This window comes from Galeopterus variegatus, unplaced genomic scaffold (assembly GCF_000696425.1).
Source record: "Galeopterus variegatus unplaced genomic scaffold, G_variegatus-3.0.2 Scaffold132, whole genome shotgun sequence".
Classification (NCBI taxonomy): domain Eukaryota; kingdom Metazoa; phylum Chordata; class Mammalia; order Dermoptera; family Cynocephalidae; genus Galeopterus; species Galeopterus variegatus.
In genome coordinates this window covers 191,144-211,875 of record NW_007726243.1, presented here as the reverse complement: position 1 = coordinate 211,875, position 20,732 = coordinate 191,144, and the positions used below count along the sequence as shown (strand labels likewise).

The window sequence follows — 20,732 nt, the reverse complement described above, 5'->3', positions numbered from 1 at the left end:
AGTAGGGCTTGACTTCCACAGCAGTTGTGGACACAAGTTGGCCTTTGAGCTGGCCCCCTTTCGTTCCTGTGTCTAGGATGGAGATCAAGGCCAGACACCAAAGCTTCAGTAGGGCTTGACTTCCACAGCAGTTGTGGACACAAGTTGGCCTTTGAGCTGGCCCCCTTTTGTTCCTGTGTCTAGGATGGAGATCAAGGCCAGACACCAAAGCTCCTCCCCTCCTTCCCTCAGTGACTGCACGTCACCTCCCTACCTTTAGAAATGCCAATGGTAACATTTGCAGAAATAAAAAATAGCCCTATCACCCATAAAAGTTGAGGATGCTCTGACTAGAATATCAGCCAACATTAAGTGCCCAGATATCCGTGGAGCAAGTAAAATGTATCACACATGTGCCACCTGCTCATACTTTTTGCCACCAGCAGCCTCCAGGCTGGACTCACTCTGGCTGAGTCCTCACCAGAATGGAAGAGAGAGCTCAGCAGCAGAGGATGAGGGGAACGAGCTCCTAGTTTGCAGCACTATCAAGGTTTTGCCTTTGCCTGTGGTTCACTATTGTCCTGCTTTCTTGGACCCTGAAATTTCCTGGGTCCTGTCCTACCTCCTTCAGTTTCTGTGGTGTTTCTGACGGTTTAAGTGGACATAGGACCTAGAACCTCAGCATGCCCTCAGGCAATATTTCCCTTGAGTTCTATAACTTACCCGGCTTATCCTTGATTGCTTGGGTTCTTATGCTTTGCTCACATTTCCCCATTATTTTATTCAGTTTTTCTAAGATCTCCTTCTAGCCCCGAAGTCAGATTAAACCATCGGACTAAACCAAGGCATTCTGATGCAATCTGTGCTCACACAGAGCAGAAGGGGTCTGGGGTAGTTGTGATATTTTGTAAGATGTGCTCATTTTTCCTTTCTGGAGGTACCTATTATAGTTACTATGAGTCATTAACAAAGGCTCACGAAGAGCTCACCCCCTGCCTCCAGCCGCCCCTTCCTTTCTCAGCCCCTTCACAGCTCAGGCCTGGTCTTCAGTTCTTTCTCCTCCAGCCCGAGCTCTTTGGATTTCCAGCTTCCTTTGCACTATGATTATTATAATTGGTGAACTGCTGTATGACATTCACATGTAGCTGACGAGGAGTAGACTCTCTGAGGATTCATTTTTCCTCAGCTGAGTTTATTTATAGGCACAGGTTTGACATTACCTGAAATCGATTTTATTTTATTTTTTAGCAGCACAAGGAGATGTTCATTTTTGTACCTAATGGAAGGAAGTAGGGCAAATATCAAGGCCCAGTGTTTTTGCCCTTCATCAAAAAAATTCTTTCAGACACTGACTCAGAGCTCTTAAGTGGACCAGAATTCCTCACCAGTCAGTCCCACAGAAGGAAATGCCAGCGAGTGAAAGCAAAGACAGAGCACACAGAGGGCCAAATTTGGCTTGACATTCTCATTAAAAAATTGACCCCCATGGGAGCTTTGTCTGAAACTGAGCTACGGGAAAGAGGCCTGTTCAATTGAACATGTTAACAGGGTTTTAAAAAAAATTCTTTAACAAACACATTGAAAGCAAGTTGCCAGTTGAATCTCAGACTCAATTTTCCTTGCTGACATAAGGCATTGACTTAAGCGAATAGATCAGATAGATCATATAATCATCATTAATTCCATGTGTTCATAATTGTGCCTTTGATCTATAGTGTGTGAAGTGCTCTGCCAACATCAGCTTGCTGGTCTTCCTCACCACCTTCTGTGACACATAGGGGCTGCCTTTATCTCCTCGCTTCACTGAGAGGTTAAGAAGTGGAATGTCTAAAGTCCTCAGTTTGTTATGACGAAGATAAGAAAAGATCCTGCAACCCATGAGTCCTGTGTAATTCAGTTTCCTGACCATTAAGACTCAGCTGCTTCAATGCAGATTCAACAAGCAGCATAGCTATTGGCTTCTGTCCCTTTCCAGACAAGTGGCTACAGGTACAGGCAGGGGGTATGTGAAAACTGCACTCTGATCTGGCTTTAATTTTAATGTACAGCACTGAATTTCTTAATCCTTTCCTCCAGGATTCAGCATCATCAGTTTCTTGAATGTCCAAGAAAGAGACTTGTTATAGGGAGACCCAGTGTACACAATCCTTCTACATATAATTATGTTTTAGGTGTTTTATCTTGAGTCTCATATGAGTAGAAGCTATTTGAATATAAGAAAATTCTAAAAGCTGACAGTAATTGTATATAGGTATTCCTTTATAATATTAATAGTGGTGAGCTTCCTAGAAAGGGTCTAATATAGGGTTAGACTAAACGACTAAGTCTTTTTTTTTTTCTTTTGTAACGTTCCAACAGGGGTCATAAAAGCAGCCAAACACAATGAGTTCTGTTCAGTCAAGAATTCTGAAATATGCGACTGTTGCTCATCAAAATAATCTTAAATACCTAAATTTTTCTATTTCTTCATCTTTTTCTGAAAGCCTTCTTTCAAGTTCTGATTTAGCTTCCAGGAGTTCGAGCTGGTAATGAAGAATCTTGCTCTCATTACGCTCCAGAGCTCCCTGAAATACATAAACAAAAAGCATTCACTAAGTGAAGCCCACTTTTGGACAAAAGTTGTGTTTTTTTTTTTCCCTCAAAATGTATGTCACTAACGTAGCTCTCTTTAGAGTTGCTGGGAGAGATGTAGGTTCAAGTCAGGTCCCTGAAGACTGAAACAGGATGGGAGACAAGTGACTGCTTTTGATTGTCATTTCACTTATAGCTTTGACAAGTTTAGGTCTTTGCTGTAGCTCGAGAACTAGAATTCTAAAGCATTTTTAAAAATAGAAAATTTGAATCTTGTCTGTGACTATATTTGAACTTTTAAATTTATTACTCCTGACTTTTTCTAACATATTCCATCTTTGGAATGAATCAATAGAAGTATGAAAGCTAGAAGAAGGAAGGTGATAACTCCTACCTAGAATCCTACACTTAATTCTGGGCATCACAGAGGGATAAAGGAAAAATTGAATGCATTCAGAGTGCAGGCAACAGGATAGTGTCCAAATATTGTCATATGAAGAATAAAGGGATTTAGGATGAATCAATAGAAGTATGAAAGCTAGAAGAAGGAAGGTGATAACTCCTACCTAGAATCCTAGACTTAATTCTGGGCATCACAGAGGGATAAAGGAAAAATTGAATGCATTCAGAGTACAGGCAACAGGATAGTGTCCAAATATTGTCATATGAAGAATAAAGGGATTTAGAAGGTACTTGACATGTAATACTCAGTGTGAGCCATAATCACCATAATCAATACTACCACTACAAATGGACTACCTGACAGGTAGGGAGATGCCCTGCCCCTCCGAGTATTTAAATATAGGCAAGGAAATTATTTCCAGTGATGCTATCAAGGTGATTTGATTTTAAAAGTATAGGTTTGACTCAAATTTTAAAGCCTGTTCCAAAGATAAAACATATACAGAAGCAGCAGCCCAAAAAACGCTTGGAGGACACTGATGATATAGGAGCACAAGGGGTGATGCAATCTATTGGACAGTTAGCTATAGACAGTCCTGAGGGCAAGAGTTATTTTTTACAGCTTCTTCTGAGGAGTGCAGAGAACATACCACCAAAAGCCAAAAGTAAAACTGAGAAGCAATTTTAAAATAAATATAAGAATGATGTTGGGAATTTTAATAAGGCTTCCCTTGCTGTTATTTTGACACTACCTCAATATAAAAGAAAATAAACCCAAAACAATTGCTTGGATAGCAATTTCCTCAGAGGGGATGGTGTACTTCCTTCAGGGGGGAAACTGACACCTCTAACCCTCTAGAATGCACTGAGAAAGTGAATCTTTAAAGAAGGTGACCTGGATAATTTGAGTTTTACGGCTTAAAAAAAATCTGATAAAGTTTCTCATAAAGGTGCACTCGGGAAAATAAATAACCCAATGTTACAAATACATGTCCAAGTTGATGAAGTATTTATGGATGTGGCTGAAGATAGAACTTGAGAAAATGCAAATAGAATGTATTGCCATCTAGTGGTACTAAACTGTATGAGTGCTATGGCCTTAATGTCATTCTCACTTTTTTTTTTTCCTACAAAAGTTTCTTAAGTATATGACAGGCTCCAAGACAAGACAACACTTCATTCCAGCTATAGGTGGCAAAAGATGTTATGGGAGGGAATCTATATGTTTAAACAGGAGTGGAATCAAGGCTGCCTTCAGGCACAAGGAACAGCATACTTTTTGCCAAATTCCTTAATTCCACCTGCAGCCAGGGGCCCTCCCCTGCAGCCTTCGCTTTCAGTTCCTCTAGTTTCTTCTGCTTCTCTTTTTGTTTCTGCTTGAATGACATATCTTCCTCCTCAATCTCCTTGGCCTGTTTTTTGGGCTATTTCAGGGGCTTCTTGCCACCATCACAGCCAGACATGGTACCTGCCATCCCTTCCCCAGATCCTGCTTCTGGAAACTCATCCTCACCTTTGACGTGGGTGCTGGTTGATTTAATATACAAAGATGCCTATACATTGCACAGGACCAAAATTGTCCCTGCTAATCATATTTCTCATTGGCTTGTCATAGTGCTACTTCTCTTGGTTAAGGTGGCAGCTTCAGGAAACCCCTAGCCAGGATGGCCAGAGGACCAAAGGGAATAAGGAAATGAAACAAGGTTCACCAAATGTACAAGGAGCAGCCTTGCTAGGGAACAGCAGACTGCAATTGAAAGGATTCTCTATAAAATGTAGAAGACTTTGGGAAACAATTATGCATAAAAGGGCCAGAGCTGCATCCGGAGCTGTCCACTTAACAACCCAGCACACGGGGCAATATGACCACATCTTCAGCCTGAAAGGTTTCTCCCAGAATTGTAATGGTGGGGAAAATTTAACAGACAATGCTGGGTACAGAGCAGTCCTTAAGGATCTCATTTTCCATCACCATACCTTCCAAAGGGCACCTGCCCCAAACTGACTGTCATGTCTTTCAAAACGAATTTTTTCTAGTGGTGTGTGGGTAGGTAGGGGCTGTATTTCAGTGTGCCCCGGTGCTTATTCAAAGGCTGGATGAGGAAGGTTAAATTCAGCTGTGGGAAACAAGACTGTGTAGGGCTTGTGAACCATCTCACAACCATGACTGGATAACTTTCTTCTTTTTAGTTCACCCTCTTTTTTGGCAAAAGGTCTTCTTAGTGGTCCTTTCAATCACTAACACACACTCAGAGATAAAGCTAGAGATTTCTCCTGAATTTTTCATCCACAAAACTGAAAACACTCCTGTCAAATATCTGCACAAAGGTGAGCTTTCAGGAACAAATGCTTGGGAACATCACTTCGAATCTCATTTTTAAAACTACCTAAAGTTTTTTGAAAAAATGTTTTTTTGGCAGACCCTGTTTAAAGAGGGAGCAGCTATGATGATATCTATTCATTCAACATTCCACAAATATTTATTGAGCCTCTACTACAAGCCAGACAATGTTCTAGGCCAGTGCTTCTCAAATGTTAACATGCATATGAAACATCAAGGGATCTTGTTAAAATGCAGGTTCTGATTCAACAGGGCTGGGAAAGAGCTGAGATTCTGAATTTCTGACAAGCTCCCAGGTGATGTCCATGGGCGACGTGTTGAGTAGTGAGGGTCTGGGCATAAACTGGCCAACAAGATAGACGCGGTTTCTGTTTTCACTACAACCAGGAGATTTGCATTCACTATTGTTTATCCTGCTCTCTGAGCCTAAATTGCCTGGTTTGTAAAAAGAGACAATAGTTTGCTACCGTGATTACATAAAATAATGCATATCAAGCCTGTTCCAGCCCTTAGAAGGCAGTGAACGCTTGAGTAAGTGTGATTGTGTTGTTGCTGCTGTTGTTATGGGAATGCTGGTCTTTGCTTTGTCACAGTGATGGAAACCTTCTTTCTCCCTTGTGATAATACCTCTGCTTCTTCCAGTGTCACCTGGACTTCACTCTTTTCTTGTTCTATCAGTTTCTTGACCTTTTCCATTTCAATTAAGTTCTTGTTTCCTTCTCTAACCTGATTTGTCAGATTAGAAATTTCTTCTGAAGAGAAAGGAAAGAAAAGCAAAGTTAGTGAAAGTCTCAATCTCAGACCCATGATGTCAGGCCCTGCACACTCTTCCTAGAGGTTTGCTGGGACCATGGTCAGGCTGCCCTTGGTAACTCGATGGCAGGGCCACCACTAGCCTGTATAGGACCTTTGTTAGAATCAGAAGGCATCCTTTCTTTAACATATTCTTCTTCCATCTGCCAGAAAATTGTCTACAACAATTGGTGAGGATGGTGCTTCTTAGAGGGTTGTGCATTAGACAACCTGTACAACTTCACACGGTGGTCCTGCTGTCAGCCATGCCAGATTCCACCTGGAGGTACTCCAAGACAGACCTCGAATCCCTGCACTTCCAGTGTAAGTGTTTAGCTGTCAACACCAGTGGCTGCCATTGTGTCTGCCACCACTCAACACTGAGGCAGGAACTTAAAGCATAAGTCGAGTCATTGTCTGCTAGCTACAAAGGCATGACCCCAGAGAGGCCAGAAGGGGTTCAGGGAAGACAGTGGCTTTAGCTCAAGCACTTAAGGGTTTTGGGCTAGCCTGTCATGAACATGAGCCTCTGACAAAGTAATGCATTCGGAAGTCACAATGCCTCTGCCACTTGGTAACTGTTGGTAATTGTTGGTTCTGCCTCCTCATGAAAGAAGCCTGAAGTACCTGAGGGGTGGTGCAGAGCCCAGTAGCTTTGGGAATTACCTAGTCCAGAGGTGGTAGAGGGAGCTCAATTTTTAAGAGTTATAAAAACATACATGTTAGATAAAAATTCTCATTGAATAACAAATTCTTCTCTGATAATCCCTCTCCAGAAGAGGAGTCTCCAAGAGAAAACTTGGGGCAGTGGGTCTCAACTCTGACTGCACCTCAGAATCACGTGGAAAGCTTTTGGAAAAGCTCCCTCAAGCCCAAACCCCACCCCACACTAAGTGTGGCCCCCAGACCAGCAGTATGGGCCTTACCTGGAACTTGTTAGAAATGCCCCATCCCAGACCTACTGACTCAGAAACTCTGGGGGTGGGTCCCAGACATCTGTGTTTTAACAAGCCTTCCAGACACTTTGGATGCAGCTAAAGTTTCCTAACCACTGTTCTAGCACCTCTCAAATGCCCAGTCAGTGACCTGATCTTGGACTATGTAGGTCAACAGAGAAAGCAAGTTTCATTTACGCCTCTAATAGTAATGAACTTCCTTCCAGGGCATCTCAGGGTTTTCATGAACATAACTGATGGTGCTAGTATATGTTGGCAGCTTCTTTGAAGGGCTGTTTGTCGTTTACGCCTCTAATAGTAATGAACTTCCTTCCAGGGCATCTCAGGGTTTTCATGAACATAACCGATGGTGCTAGTATATGTTGGCAGCTTCTTTGAAGGGCTGTTTGTCAGTAGATCAAAATTTAAAAATTCGTTCCTTAACCCAACAATTTTATTTCTGGGGATCAATCCTACTGAAATTTTTTACATGTGTACAAATACATGTACAGAGAAATATAATATGATTATTTATATTTGTGAATGATTGGATCTAAAATGAATAAAGTCTACTTACATAAGTGATAGTCATCCTTATTATGAAACCATGTAGCTATAAAAAAGCACATGGTGGGTCTCCATGGACAGGCATGCAAAGAACCACAAAGTACGTGGGAAAGGAGCATAACTCAGTAGTTGAGTGTGTACGTGCTGGAGCCAAGCTGGCTGGACTCAAATCCCAGATCTGCTACTTATCCACTGTGAATTTACACAAGTTACTTAATCTCATGACCAATATAATCTCCAGTTTACAGGTGAGCACACAAACACTAAGACTGCTCTGACAACTAAACAAAGAATAGTCATATATAGAATAATGCCTGGCATATAGTATGGGCTACAAAAGTATTTGTTAAATTAGAAAATACTGCATATTGATAATTAAAAAGATAAAAGGTGTAGAACAATGTGTAATTTGGGTAAAAAATACACACATGTATATATACATGGAAAATCTTGGTAAGGCTATGGATATCAACAAATTCTTAACAGTGGCTTCCTTTACAGAGTGGAACTAGAGCTAAACCAGGTAGGAAACTAGTTTTACTTTTAGAATTAATTTAATACAAATTTTACCTGTAGTAAAAAAAAAAATTCTCAAAAAGAAGTATTAAAAATTGGAGAGTTTTCCCATGAATGGGAGCATGAAGATGCTGAGGCCTCTTCCCACAGAAGACAGCTTGCCCCATGCCCAGGCTCTCCCAGAGCTTGCGCCTGGCACAGAGTACCTTGCAGTTTCTTGTTCTCCCTCTGGAGCATCTCCTGGCCCATGGTGCTCTCCTCATAGGCCTGCTTAAGCTTGAGGAGCTCAGTGCCCAGGGCCCGGACCTCCTTCTGAGAGGCATCCAGCAACTCCTGGGACTCTTCGTGCTTCTGCTTCCAGTCTGCAAGGGCCTTGTCAGACTGCTGCTGCTTCTGGTCCAGCCTGGCTGCCGCAGATCGAGCCCTCCCAAGGTCAGACAGGGCATCCCCGAGCTCGAGCTGCAGTCGGTGCCTGGCCTTCTCCAGGGAGGCGTTTCTGGCATTGGCCACCTCCATGGCTTCAGCCACCTCCTGCAACCTAATTGCCAGCTTCTTCCTGAGAAGGGGAAACCCAAAGGGCAAGTGAAGCAACAACCCTCAGAAAGCTCAGCAAGTCTCTCCTGGATTAAAGACAGTGCTTAGGGACAGGACAGGACAGCCTCTGAGTTGGCTTAGTAGCACGAAGCAAAAGCAGATCATGTCTGAAAATGACCTTCTTGCACCTACAGAACCCAGATGTCTGCTGACTGTATCCTCTGGCTCCCGTGTGCACATCATCTTTATTTTCCCTCACCCTTTGCCAACCCAGACTTGGAACTCAAGATCTCTTTGCATTTCTATAAATATTTGTTTATCCTAAACCCTTAATAAGCAATCCAGGCTTTACTGAGGATTTCATAAGAAATGGGAAGGAGGAAGATTGTACTGAAGAGTCCCTCAACAGTAAGCAACTTGGACATCTGTAGGCACATTCAGTCGCTAAAGAGCTCCTTAACTGCGTGTCTTCTAAGCAACACCTTCTTGCTCTCTCCTGCTCATTCTCTCTCCCTAAACATTATCATGTGGCTCCTAAACATGCCACAATTCTCTCTTCTCAGTTCCTTCTCCACCATGGCTCCTCTCCCCAGGTTTACATACCCACGTCCATCCCATCATTATGCTCACTTCACAGGTCCTGCTGCTCTTCAAGGTTACTTTGACCCCCATCTGCTGTCCCCCCAGCATCTTCTGAGGTGGAGTGGCTTATTAGACTGCTTCTCCTACCATCCCCATAACACAGAGCTTGCAGGAATTCTAACGGATGAAATGCGTTCTTTCACTTACATCTCCTGCAGGGTGGCTGGCAGTCCCTTTCTTACTCGTTCATTATACTTCTTAAATAAAAGGTACTGCATGTACCAAAGCTTTGCCTGAGCTACTGTTATTAAACAGAAAAAGGTCCTCAGGACTTCACATGGACCACACAACAGAGCAATGTGGTAATAAAGCCTCTTTTGGGTGGGATCCTGTAAAAACCAATCTGTCCCCATCATCCAGGAAGGATTTCAGCTCTAACAACAAATCCTTGCTCACTGGCTTTTTGATCACAGTCACTTCACTTCTTTGCTGCATTTTTTCTTAACTGTTAAGAAGAGATTTTAATGCTTTTTTTGACCTAAGACAGTAGGAGTCTTGTAAAACAATTACGTGTATTTTAACTACTTTAGAAATACTAGACTGGTACCAGAAAATGGAAGTTTTACTTTGGCTGACCAATTATGCTGGTTTGCCTGGGACTGAGAATTTTACCAGGACATGAGACTTTCAACGCTCAAACTGGGAAAGTCCAGGGAAAACTGGACAAATTGGTCACCCTTGTTTTATTCATAATTTTGTTCTACATTTAATATCAATTACTTTTTGCTCAACTTGCCAACCATAAGCACTTAGTTAATTGCCTATAATATATAAAGGGACGTAGGAGAAGAAGAAATCAAATTCTTATCCTTGGGGAACTTAGAACTCAGAAGTAGGAAATTGGGTCTCAGGTGAGCTTAATTCCGCTAAACTAAGCCATCATATGAACCCCAGCCTGGAAATCAAAGCAGGCAGATCTTCAACTTTCTAACTTAAAACAAAAAACAAAAACCCTAGATTTTTTTTCTAGCTGCCCACCTCCCTAAGGTGACTTAGAGAAAAAGCATGATATAGACAAAGCTTTATTTATTTGATGTTCAACTAATTTTAAAACAAAAAGGGTCTTCAGATATTACCATGTTTGCCCATTTTTTTCTTTAGTTATTACACACTACAGAACTAGTTCCAACAAATCCATATGGTCATAAAGTAGTCTATATCTAATTTTAAAACAAAAAGGGTCTTCAGATATTACCATGTTTGCCCATTTTTTTCTTTAGTTGTTACACACTACAGAACTAGTTCCAACAAATCCATATGGTCATAAAGTAGTCTATAGTCTTTCCCTCTTTTCTACCACCCAAAGAAGCCATGAAACAGAATGACAGGTAGGCACTTTCACTGAATTCTTTAATCATTAGAAGGAAAAAAAAAAATCTTACTTCAGAAGAAAATGTCATGTTTGGATATGAGGAGGAGGCATTTCAGTTCAAAGCCCCACTTTTCTGTGGTCCAGAATTTTTATAAATCATCTCCTGCAGCTATTTTTAGTACGTGTCATACCAAAGCCCTTTTTAAGTTATTATGGATACAGAGATGGATCACTTGGTACTTCTTCTGGGACAGAACACAGCAGCTGTTCAGCAACTGCATGGCAATGCCTCTCAAAGATTTAGGTAAAGAACGGGAAGACATTACTTCTGGTTGAAACTAAAGAGAAATGTATTGATCTGGCCTGGATTTTTGCCAAACTATCACGCCAGGGACACATTCTTTTGAGTAAACCTTTAATGATTACAAACTGAGGTTAGTTCGATACTTTCTCTCAATGATACACAGTCCTTTGACCTCTAAGCAAAATGCTTCAGTACCACACCCTGGAACCAAGTCTGGATTCAGCTGGGCCCTAAAACCTGTGTAGCTCATGTGAAGAACTTAAAACCTTTATGTGGCATTGGCTACACAATTTATATTCTAACCTTAATGGTGGCTAGGAAGTAATTTCTTTTCAAAGCAATCTTTGTCCTTTAAGACATGATAACAGATCCTAAAATGCTTCCATCTTTCCCTGACCATCTTCACAGACCACTTTGTACTCTACAAGGTGTAGACCAGAGACACAATGACTTTGATATACAGAGACATGTATACACATGGACTCAGTTATTTTGGTGTTCCCAATGAAATATAGGATTTTAAGTGATAACCTATTTTCAAACCATAGCTCAAAGTCACATCTTCTGTGAGGATTTCCCTTGTACCCCTAGAAAGAGCCGCCTTTCTCTCCCAGGACCTCTTTATAGTCTCTACCACTTGGTATTACAATTTTTATTTTTTCCATCCCTCCAGAGCTTGTGCTCCTTGTCAGCAGTGACTGATTCAGCTTTGGTTTGTGGCTAGATCATGCACTCAGCAAAGATTTGTAAAGTGCATACCGTGAGACGTTGGAGACACAGTTATTTTCCTTCTCCTCCTCCAAGAGACTATCTCCAGGTTAGGGGTAGCCATGCCCTACTCACTTGGCATCCTCCAAGTCTTCAGTTCTCTGGAGGGCGTGGTTTTCGTACTTCATTCTCCACTGCACAATTTCCGCACTGCCTTTGGCTAGGGCACGGTGCAGCTCAGCCTTGACCTCTTGTTCTTCTTCGTACTGCTCTCGTAGAAGGTCACAGTCACGCTTGGCTGACTGCAGAGCATGGGCCAGGACACTCTGTGACTGTAGGGGGACACGTGTTAAGAAAAAACAAAAGGTACCACCATTAACTATGAAAGGCTTGAAGATGACGTAATGTTTTTTAGATAAGGTTAATAACAACCTGCCACAGATTCAATCTGAATCTGAACCTAGTGAGATAATACCAAGGAGAGAAATTGAAACAAGAAGAGAAAGGATAGAAAATATCTAATTGCTGCCATTAAAACAGGGAAGAGAGTTCTATTTAGGGAAATACCAGCCTGACTATTGGCTTCAACAGGAGATAGGCCTGGAGTTCTGGAAATAGTGGAGAACACACAGGTAGTAAGGAGAACATTCACTCTCATTTAGGCAATATGATTTTATATCTACCAATATATAACTCAGATCTTGTTTGAACTAGAAAGAACCACTGAGATTTAGTATAAATTTTTCATTCCATTGATGAGAAAAATAAAGTCTTTTGTTTCACAACAAAATCCCCGAAAATCTTAGCTCTTATCACTTTAAAATAGTGCTGCCCAGGGCTGGCCCGGTGGCGCACTGCTACAGTGCGCCGCTTGGGAAGCGTGGCGGCGCTCCCGCTGAGGGTTCGGATCCCACATACAGACTGGCCGCTCACTAGCTGAGCGAGGTGTGGGAGCAACACCGAGGGTTGCAATCCCGTTGCCGGTCCCAGTCTGGTACGGGCGCGACACTGAGGGTTGCGATCTGTTGCCAGTCACGAAAAAAGACAAAAAGGAAAAAAAAAAATAGTGCTGCCCAATAGAACTTTCTCTAATGATAAAAATGTTCTATATGTACAACTTCCAGTATAGTAGCTGCTCACCAACTGTGACTACTGACATTCAAAATGTGCCCAGTACAGTATGTGTGATCAAAACTGAATTTTTAATTTTATTTAATTTTAATTAATATAAATCTAAATTTTTATAGCTTACTGTAGTATAGTTGTGGCTCCTATATTTATTGGACAGCAGAGCTGAATTTAATGAATATTTCTACCACTTAAATGATGGTCTGGCTAAAGTAGCAGCAACATTGCCAGGAGATGACCTAGTGTAGTGGGAAGGACAGGGCCCCTGGCCAGTCCTCATGGAGCCTTTATGCAAATTAGGAAAAAGTGTCTTCTTTGGCAGATGCAGCTCTGAGGGCACAAGGCTTAATTAATGGCAGCCTCAGCCAGACACCTCTAGGTGCTGAATGAGAGGGAAGGATACACAGCGACTCCAAGAAGGATGCAGGCTTTGGAATCAGATAAACGAGTTCAAATTTTGACCTTTCCTCTTATTTAACTTAATTTTATTTATAAAGAAGAACTTTTAAAACCTATATGTGGCACAACTGCCCCCCCACCACCACCACATGCAGCCAGCCCAGAGGCAACCACAGAGCCACCACAGGAAGTGGGGGACCTTGGGCCTCAGTTACCTCCCCCCACACGATGGCTGACCCGAACAGTCCTAGCCTCGTTATCAGTCTCTCCCTTGGTGGGCAAGCGAATTGCCCAGATTCCTCTTTCCCTCTGGTCCCATTGGGAGGAGAAAGGGGAAGAGAGCCATGAAGAGAGGTGAGCGCACCGCCGGCCCCAACCAGCCCAGTTAAAGGACACTCAGACACGGCGGGGGTTCTGTCGAGCAGTTCCGTTTATTATCACAGAAGCACTTGCTTTTAAAGGCAAATGGGGAAGGGAGGTTTTTACATCCTCCAATCAGCTTAAAGGTTACAAGAGCATGCATCCTGTCTCAATGCCTAGCTATTGCGATCACGCAGTGTTCACGAGCACAGAAGTGTGTATTTGGCCAATAAGGGCTAAGGCAAGGTTCCCGAAGACACTCCCACCTTACTTCCTCCCAGGGCCATCTTAGGCTGCCACGTTAATATGCCCTCGTGGGCCCATAATGGCGCCACTTGTAATGTCACTTAAGGTGGCGTTAGTTTTTAAGGCCCGACAGCAACCAACCCAGCAATGACCACCAGCCTCAGCAAGAAGGGCCCTGGATTCCTGAGCTGGGATGGTGGGGGGCAAGGGCTTTTGCCACACCCCCCTGACATCTGCCCCCAGCCTGGCAATGACCAAGCTACTGCTGGAAGCCCCCAGTCTCCCCTGTGGGAATGAGGGGGTGCCACAGACCTCAATCCCACCCCTCCTCCTTCCTCCATCCCATTTCCTTCCCCTCTCCTCTCTCCCCCTCCCTCCCAACTGTTCTGCAACATCCTAAAATGTAAAAAACAATATTAATAAAATTACATTTTCTTTAAAAAAAAATTTATTGAACACCTGTTCTAGGCATTAGTATTACAGAAGTAAGGGAAACAAATACAAAGCCACTGCCCTAAGGAGCCACTTAGGTTGGGACACACTAAATAAACACGAAAACAAATCAAAAAGTAAAAATTTCTTTTTTTTTTTGTCTTTTTCGTGACCAGTAAGGGGATCGCAACCCTTGGTGCAGTGTCACTCGCACTGCGCTCAGCCAGTGAGCGCACTGGCCATTCCTATATAGGATCCGAACCCGCGGCAGGAGCGTCGCTGCGCTCCCAGAGCCGTACTCTCCTGAGTGCGCCACGGGGTCGGCCCAAAAAGTAAAATTTCTAATAGCAGTAAAAATAAATAAATAAGACAGATTGACATGATGTTTGGCTCCTTCTTATCATCCCCCAAAGACCTTGGGGAAGGACCCATAAACAATGAGAATAGCAGCTGTAAGATTCCTCAGGCAGGAATGATGGTGGCTTGTTTAAAGGGCAGAACAGAAGCCAGGGCGACTGGAGGGGAGTAAATGAGGGAAGCAGATGTATGAGGTAAGGTCACAGAAGGAGGCTGGAGCCAGATCAGGGGGCCCTTGTAGGCCACTTGGAAGTCACTGGGAAGGCAGCCAGAGAGATCTTCTACAGTATAAATCAAGTCATTCCACTATCTGCTTAAATTTCTTCACAGTGTATCACCAGCTGCATGACCTTGGACAAATTATTTGTCTTCTCAGAGCCTTGGTTTCTTCATGTATAAAGATATAATTCTACCTGCTTCATATGACGGACATGAAGATTGAAAAAACATGAGAGAAGAGTCCGGTATGATGTCTGAAGCACAAGCAGTGCTAGTAATTTAAAAATGTGTATATAATATAGAAAATATGGAGAGTTAAGAGAATAAAATGGTACTTAAAAACATTTTACATATTTAAAAACAAAGATTCAGCTACCTCCATCTTCAGAGTATGTGCTTTTGCAGTGAGAGCATGTACAAGTGAGGTACTCTGGGGTCTTAGTAACAAGCTGCCTTGAATATGAACTAAGAAATAGCTTTAAATAACAGGGTTCAAGGAATTCATCTCTCACGTTAGTCACCATGCTTTCACCTTAAAGAACCACTTTCACTGAGGTCAAATTCCAGCAACATTATATATTTTCCTAGGGAGAAATGGCTAATTTCTATAATTGGCTGGCAACTTAAAAGTAATAGTCTGCTAACCCAGGCCTGTCTATTTCATTCTAGTCTCTCATTTAATTTCACTTCTTGATGTGCAGTTCAGAATCAAAATCCAGAAAGAACCTTGCTACACCTCTGTTCAAGTAACAATGCAAAATGGAAACACGTATTTTGCTTGCTCTAAATCTGACAGACTAGAAGCAATTTGAATCCCTGAGGAAGATCCTTTAGTCATCAGGGCTCTTTCTGACATATGTAAGGTCCAACAAAATTTTTTCCCTCATAACTTCTAGGGCATGTTCCCTTCTTTTATAAAAGGCACTTTTTTTTTTTTTTTTTAACACATTCAAGTTACTGGTGAGAAATAATAGATGCTTTACTTTGGTCTCCTCCTCCAGTTGTCCTCTGAGTTCTTCAATCTGCCGAGTGAAGTTGCTCTTTTCCCTGGAAAGTTGTTTTATCAGAGACTCCTTCTCTTCCAGCCTCCTTAGCGACTCGCCTAAAAGAAAGATTTCACAGAGTATGTCAGTCACGGTCATCCTCATTTACTGCCTCCACCACTTGATTTACTGACTTTAAGGGCAACCAGAATGACTCCTCCCAACATATTTTTGATATTTAGGGAGGATCTGAAAATCCAGTTATCAACAAAACCTTGCCAGTGATCCTCCCAGGACCCACAAGAGAGCCCTAAAAAGAAACTGATGTTTAGTTGTAAGTATGAGTCAATAACAGATAATAGTAGTTATTATTTTTTTGAGAAGCTACTCTAGGTACTTTATGCATATTATCAGTTTAATTCTCATAATTCCTTGATTTTACCCATTTTGCAGAGGAGGAACTTACTTAAATATGACTCACAGAGAAACATACATAGCTAGTAATCAGTGGAGATAGATTCAAATGAAGTTTGAAAAGAACACATTCCCTTCTTCTATTCCATTCTTTCTTGTTTATGACATGTGGTTCTCTAACAATTTCTGGCTATATAATTTTTAGATAATTATGACTTTTTTTGCCTCATTTGTCATGTGGTTCTCTAACAATTTCTGGCTATATAATTTTTAGATAATTATGACTTTTTTTGCCTCATTTGTATGATTAAGATAATAATGTAAAAAAGATTGTTAATAAAAATTAAATGTGCATGTACTTTGTGGACTAAATTGCTAAACAGATATTATAAATTGTCATTAAATGGTAGGAAATGTGACAATGAGAAGGAAAAATTCTACTCTATTATGATTAAGATAATAATGTAAAAAAGATTGTTAATAAAAATTAAATGTGCATGTACTTTGTAGACTAAATTGCTAAACAGATATTATAAATTGTCATTAAATGGTAGGAAATGTAACAATGAGAAGGAAAAATTCTACTCTATTCTGCCCTCCTTGCTTAACTTCTTTCATTAGTTATAGGACAGAAATGCCATGGTTATTAGAAATGGTACTAAAAGCTGAAGCAATCCTAGGCATAGGTAGTTGTTTCTATAGCACAATTAGTCCAACACTGAAAGCCCCAGTTACTATTTATGAGCCCCAACCCTCTTGTTACAAACAAGTTCTAAAGCTCTCAGCATTAGAAGGGAGCATCAGTTTGAGTTAAAGCAGCACTTCCTAAACTTTTTGGCCTCAGGAACACTTTGTATGCTTAAAAATCACTGAGCACCCCAAAGAGATTTTCTTTATGTGGGTTTTATATTAATGCACAGTGTATTAGAAATTAAAATGAAAAATTTTAAATATGTATTAGTTCATTTTAAAATAATAAAAAACAATGATATGTTAACATGTTAATATAAAGAGCAATTTTTCAGGGGGAAAACTATAGTTTCCAAAAACCAAAAAAATGAATGAGAAGAATGACATTGTCCTGTATTTTCAAAAACCTCTGTGTTAACAAAAGACAAGCTAGAGTATCATACCTGCTTCTGAATTCAGTCTATTAAAATATATTATTTTCACTGAAGCCCTTGAATATGGAGAAAATCCAGCTTCTTACAGCTATGTAATTGGAAAGGGAGGTGTATTTTCATTGTCTTTTCAGATCACCGTGAACATCATTTGATACTACACCAAACTCAAGGAATGGAAGTTTCTTAAGGATTAGTTGCAATATGTAATCAAACTATATCAATAAACTTTCTTACTCTGTTACATTAAAATTCATTGGTCTATCTTAAACAATGAATGAATCTTTTACCCCACATGATTTTGTAACATCGTGTAGGAGTGATTTGAAAAATGTATATTCACTGAATTATGCAGATCTTCCAAATGTTGACACATTTCATTATACAATGTAAAAGAGGAAAAAACAAACTTTTTTCTCTCTATTTTCAGTCACTCAACATTTTTAACACCAAATGTGCGTGGGGGGTGGAGGCCGTGTACCACACTCCAACCAGTTCTTCAGCAGACACCAGCTGGGTGTTCTACAACTTAATTCTGACACTATCCACCTGGAGATAATGTCAAGCATACTGGTTGAGGGCTCAGTCCCACAAGACTGCCCCCCATTTCAGATGCCAATTACGAGCCTCAGGTTGTTTTATCTGTGCTTCTGACTGGCTATAAATCAGGGTTCCCACTACCCCCCCCATCCCCCAACCAAGGGTTCAATTAATTTGCTAAAGCAGCTCACAAACTCAGGGAAACGCTCACTTAGATTTCCCGATTTATTATAAAGGATATTACAAAGGATACAGGCGAACAACCAGATGGAAGAGAAGCAGAGAGCAAGGTGTATGGGAAGGGGCGCTGAGCTCCACCCCTTCTCCAGGTGCACCACCCTCCAGGAACTTCCATGTGTTCAGCAATCCGGAAGCTCCTGGAACCCAGTCCTTTTGGGTTTTTATGGAGGCTTCATTACATCACATGATTGATTCAATCATTAGCAACTGGTGATCAGCTCCATCTTTAGCTCCTCTCCCCTCCCTGGAAGTCGGGGGTGGGGTTGGAAGTCCCAACTCTCTAATAATGCCCTGGTCTTTCTGGTGACCAGCCCCCATCGTTAAGCTACCCAGGGGACCAAAGCCACCAGTCATCTCATTAGCACACCAAACACACTCATCACTCCAGAGATTCTAAAGGTTTAGGAGCTGTGTGCCAGGAAATAGATGAAAACCAAATATGTACAATATACACAGTATGTATGTGTGCATATCCTATTATAAATCACAGTATCACATACAATATTAAAAAAATCACATCTTTTAACATCGCCATTGATCTCATCAGAAAAGTCTTTAAGAACTGAGAGCTGTCAAGCTTGGGATGGCATATACATGTTTTCTAAAATCTAATTTCTGCCTAAAAGCTCTTATTTTATTATTGGCAACAATGTTGTCAATAGTTTTCCTTGAAGTGACAGGCTTACTTTATATTTGAGAAAATACCTGTCAAATACATAAGTCTGAATAATTATAATTTGTTTGTCAATCGTTCTTTCAAGTAAAAGTGATACTCCCTGAAAAAACTGCTAGCTCAGCGCCGAACTTAATCACACATCTTACTTCAGTATGAAACAAAAGTTCTTTATGCTTCTTCTTGTTTGTCACACTGAATATTAAAAAGATATATACTCAAGGTTGAAATGTAATAAAATTAATTTTTACTGCTTCATTGAAGACATTCTTAAATGAATCTGACTTTTTTTTTTACTCGGTTTAAAAACTGAGTACATAGTAGTGAATATAATGATTACTAGTGCAGTTCAGTGCTACTGTCTCCTAATGTCACCGCTTTTGCACCATCAAATGACAAAGGAATTTAAGAAGCAAATAACTTCTTAGTATTATGATGAAATGGCTTTAACCTCATGGACCCTTTAAGAGTCTTGAGGATCTCCGGACCAAACTTGAAGAATATCTGAGTGAAAACATCATATTCAAAAGGATTCTGAAGAAACACAAATCCATCAGGGGGTTGAGACAAACATATCACTCATATTACAGAACCAGTACCCACTTAACATGGCTTAATTGATCACGTTTACTACTGGGCTCCTCTGAAAGCACAGTATGAGAAACTGACAGCACAGGGCATGAGAAGGAAACCTTGGCAGTAGCAGCAAAAAAATCTGGAGCACAGATCCAGTGAGAAAAGGGGAGGCTTGGATGGGTACATGCTTAAAATTTAACTTACACAAAAGCCAAATGGCAAAGATAAGAATTAAAGGAAGAGAAAAAAGGTCCTGCATTCTAAGCAGAATTACCATCTCAGACCCACTTTCTTTTCACTCATTTACATACCAATTTCCTCGTCAAAAAAGTGAGTAGAAAATTAATGCCAGTAACTGGGGGAAGGCAGCCAATGCCTATCAGAACAAAAGTTAGACAGCACTTCCTTTGGGGCCAAACATGCAGATGTTCTCTAGCTTTGTTGCTAGACTATGGAGTCCACACCAACTACATCCTAAAGACACAAAAGATCAAACTGAGGGCTTGATAACAAGTCCAAGTGTCCCACACCCTATTGGCAGTGTGAGAAGAGCCTTATTCAGAGTCCTTGCTAGAACCCAAAACACTTTCCTCTTCTAGATTTCCAGGTTTACAGTTTTGCCAACCGATTTTAACCTAGCCTTGACCTTAGATTTATCCTAGAAACAGAGGTGTCCACTGGCGGAAGGATGTTATACAGCCCAAATGGTCTTCACTGTCTTTTTAAAAGTGTGCCTCTGGGCATGTTTGCATTGTTAATTTTCATTGACTGAAGAATTCCATCTCTGGGAACATATTACTAAAAATAATTCTAATTACAGACATCTAGTTGCATGCTGTTCATAGCAGAGAAACAAGGCAAGTTACAGGACGAGATTAAGTATAGTCCATCTACTTGATGGATTAGAAGCAGCCATTTTAAGCAACTAAGTATGCAAGATACAAAAAAACTTACGATAAATTGAAAACAAACACCCCAAATAGATTGCTACAATTTAAAAGATTGAAAAATAGAAAAAATGTATGTCAATAGTGGTTGACAGTAAAGAGTAAACCATGGGCCTTTTTTTTTTTACTATTAATTTATTTATCAAATGTTTACAGAGCATCAATAAGTAACAGGAAGTGTATCAGATGAATGACATACATCAATGAGTAAAACAGAGACCCCTGTCCTCATGGAACTTATACCGCGACAGATGAGACAAATAAACATATTTATTATGTCAAGTATGCAGTGTGTTTAAAGGCAATAAGTACTATGAAAAGAGAAGAAAATGCAGGAAATGGGCTGACAGTGCTCAAATGTCACTTTCTCAACAAGGCCTGTCCTGACTTTCCCCAGATGTCCATTTGATTAACCCTCAATTCCAAGTCTTTTAGAATTAGTAACGTGTTCCAGGCAGAAGAAACATCTAAGGCAAGACTTTAGGGTGGGAGTA

At 40.9% G+C, this 20,732-nt stretch overlaps 1 protein-coding gene across 1 annotated transcript in view; it reads right to left on the bottom strand.

Moving 5' to 3' along the window:
* The window catches only part of MYH15 (myosin, heavy chain 15), a 134,015-nt gene that overhangs the window by 22,672 nt on the left and 90,611 nt on the right, over positions 1-20,732 (bottom strand). The window contains exons 29-33 of the mRNA XM_008588775.1: positions 15,728-15,846; positions 11,739-11,935; positions 8,310-8,659; positions 5,921-6,045; positions 2,428-2,543 (exon numbers count right to left, since the gene is read on the bottom strand). Coding sequence (XP_008586997.1) covers positions 2,428-2,543; positions 5,921-6,045; positions 8,310-8,659; positions 11,739-11,935; positions 15,728-15,846 — 907 coding nt within the window. The remainder of the gene's footprint in view (positions 1-2,427; positions 2,544-5,920; positions 6,046-8,309; positions 8,660-11,738; positions 11,936-15,727; positions 15,847-20,732) is intronic.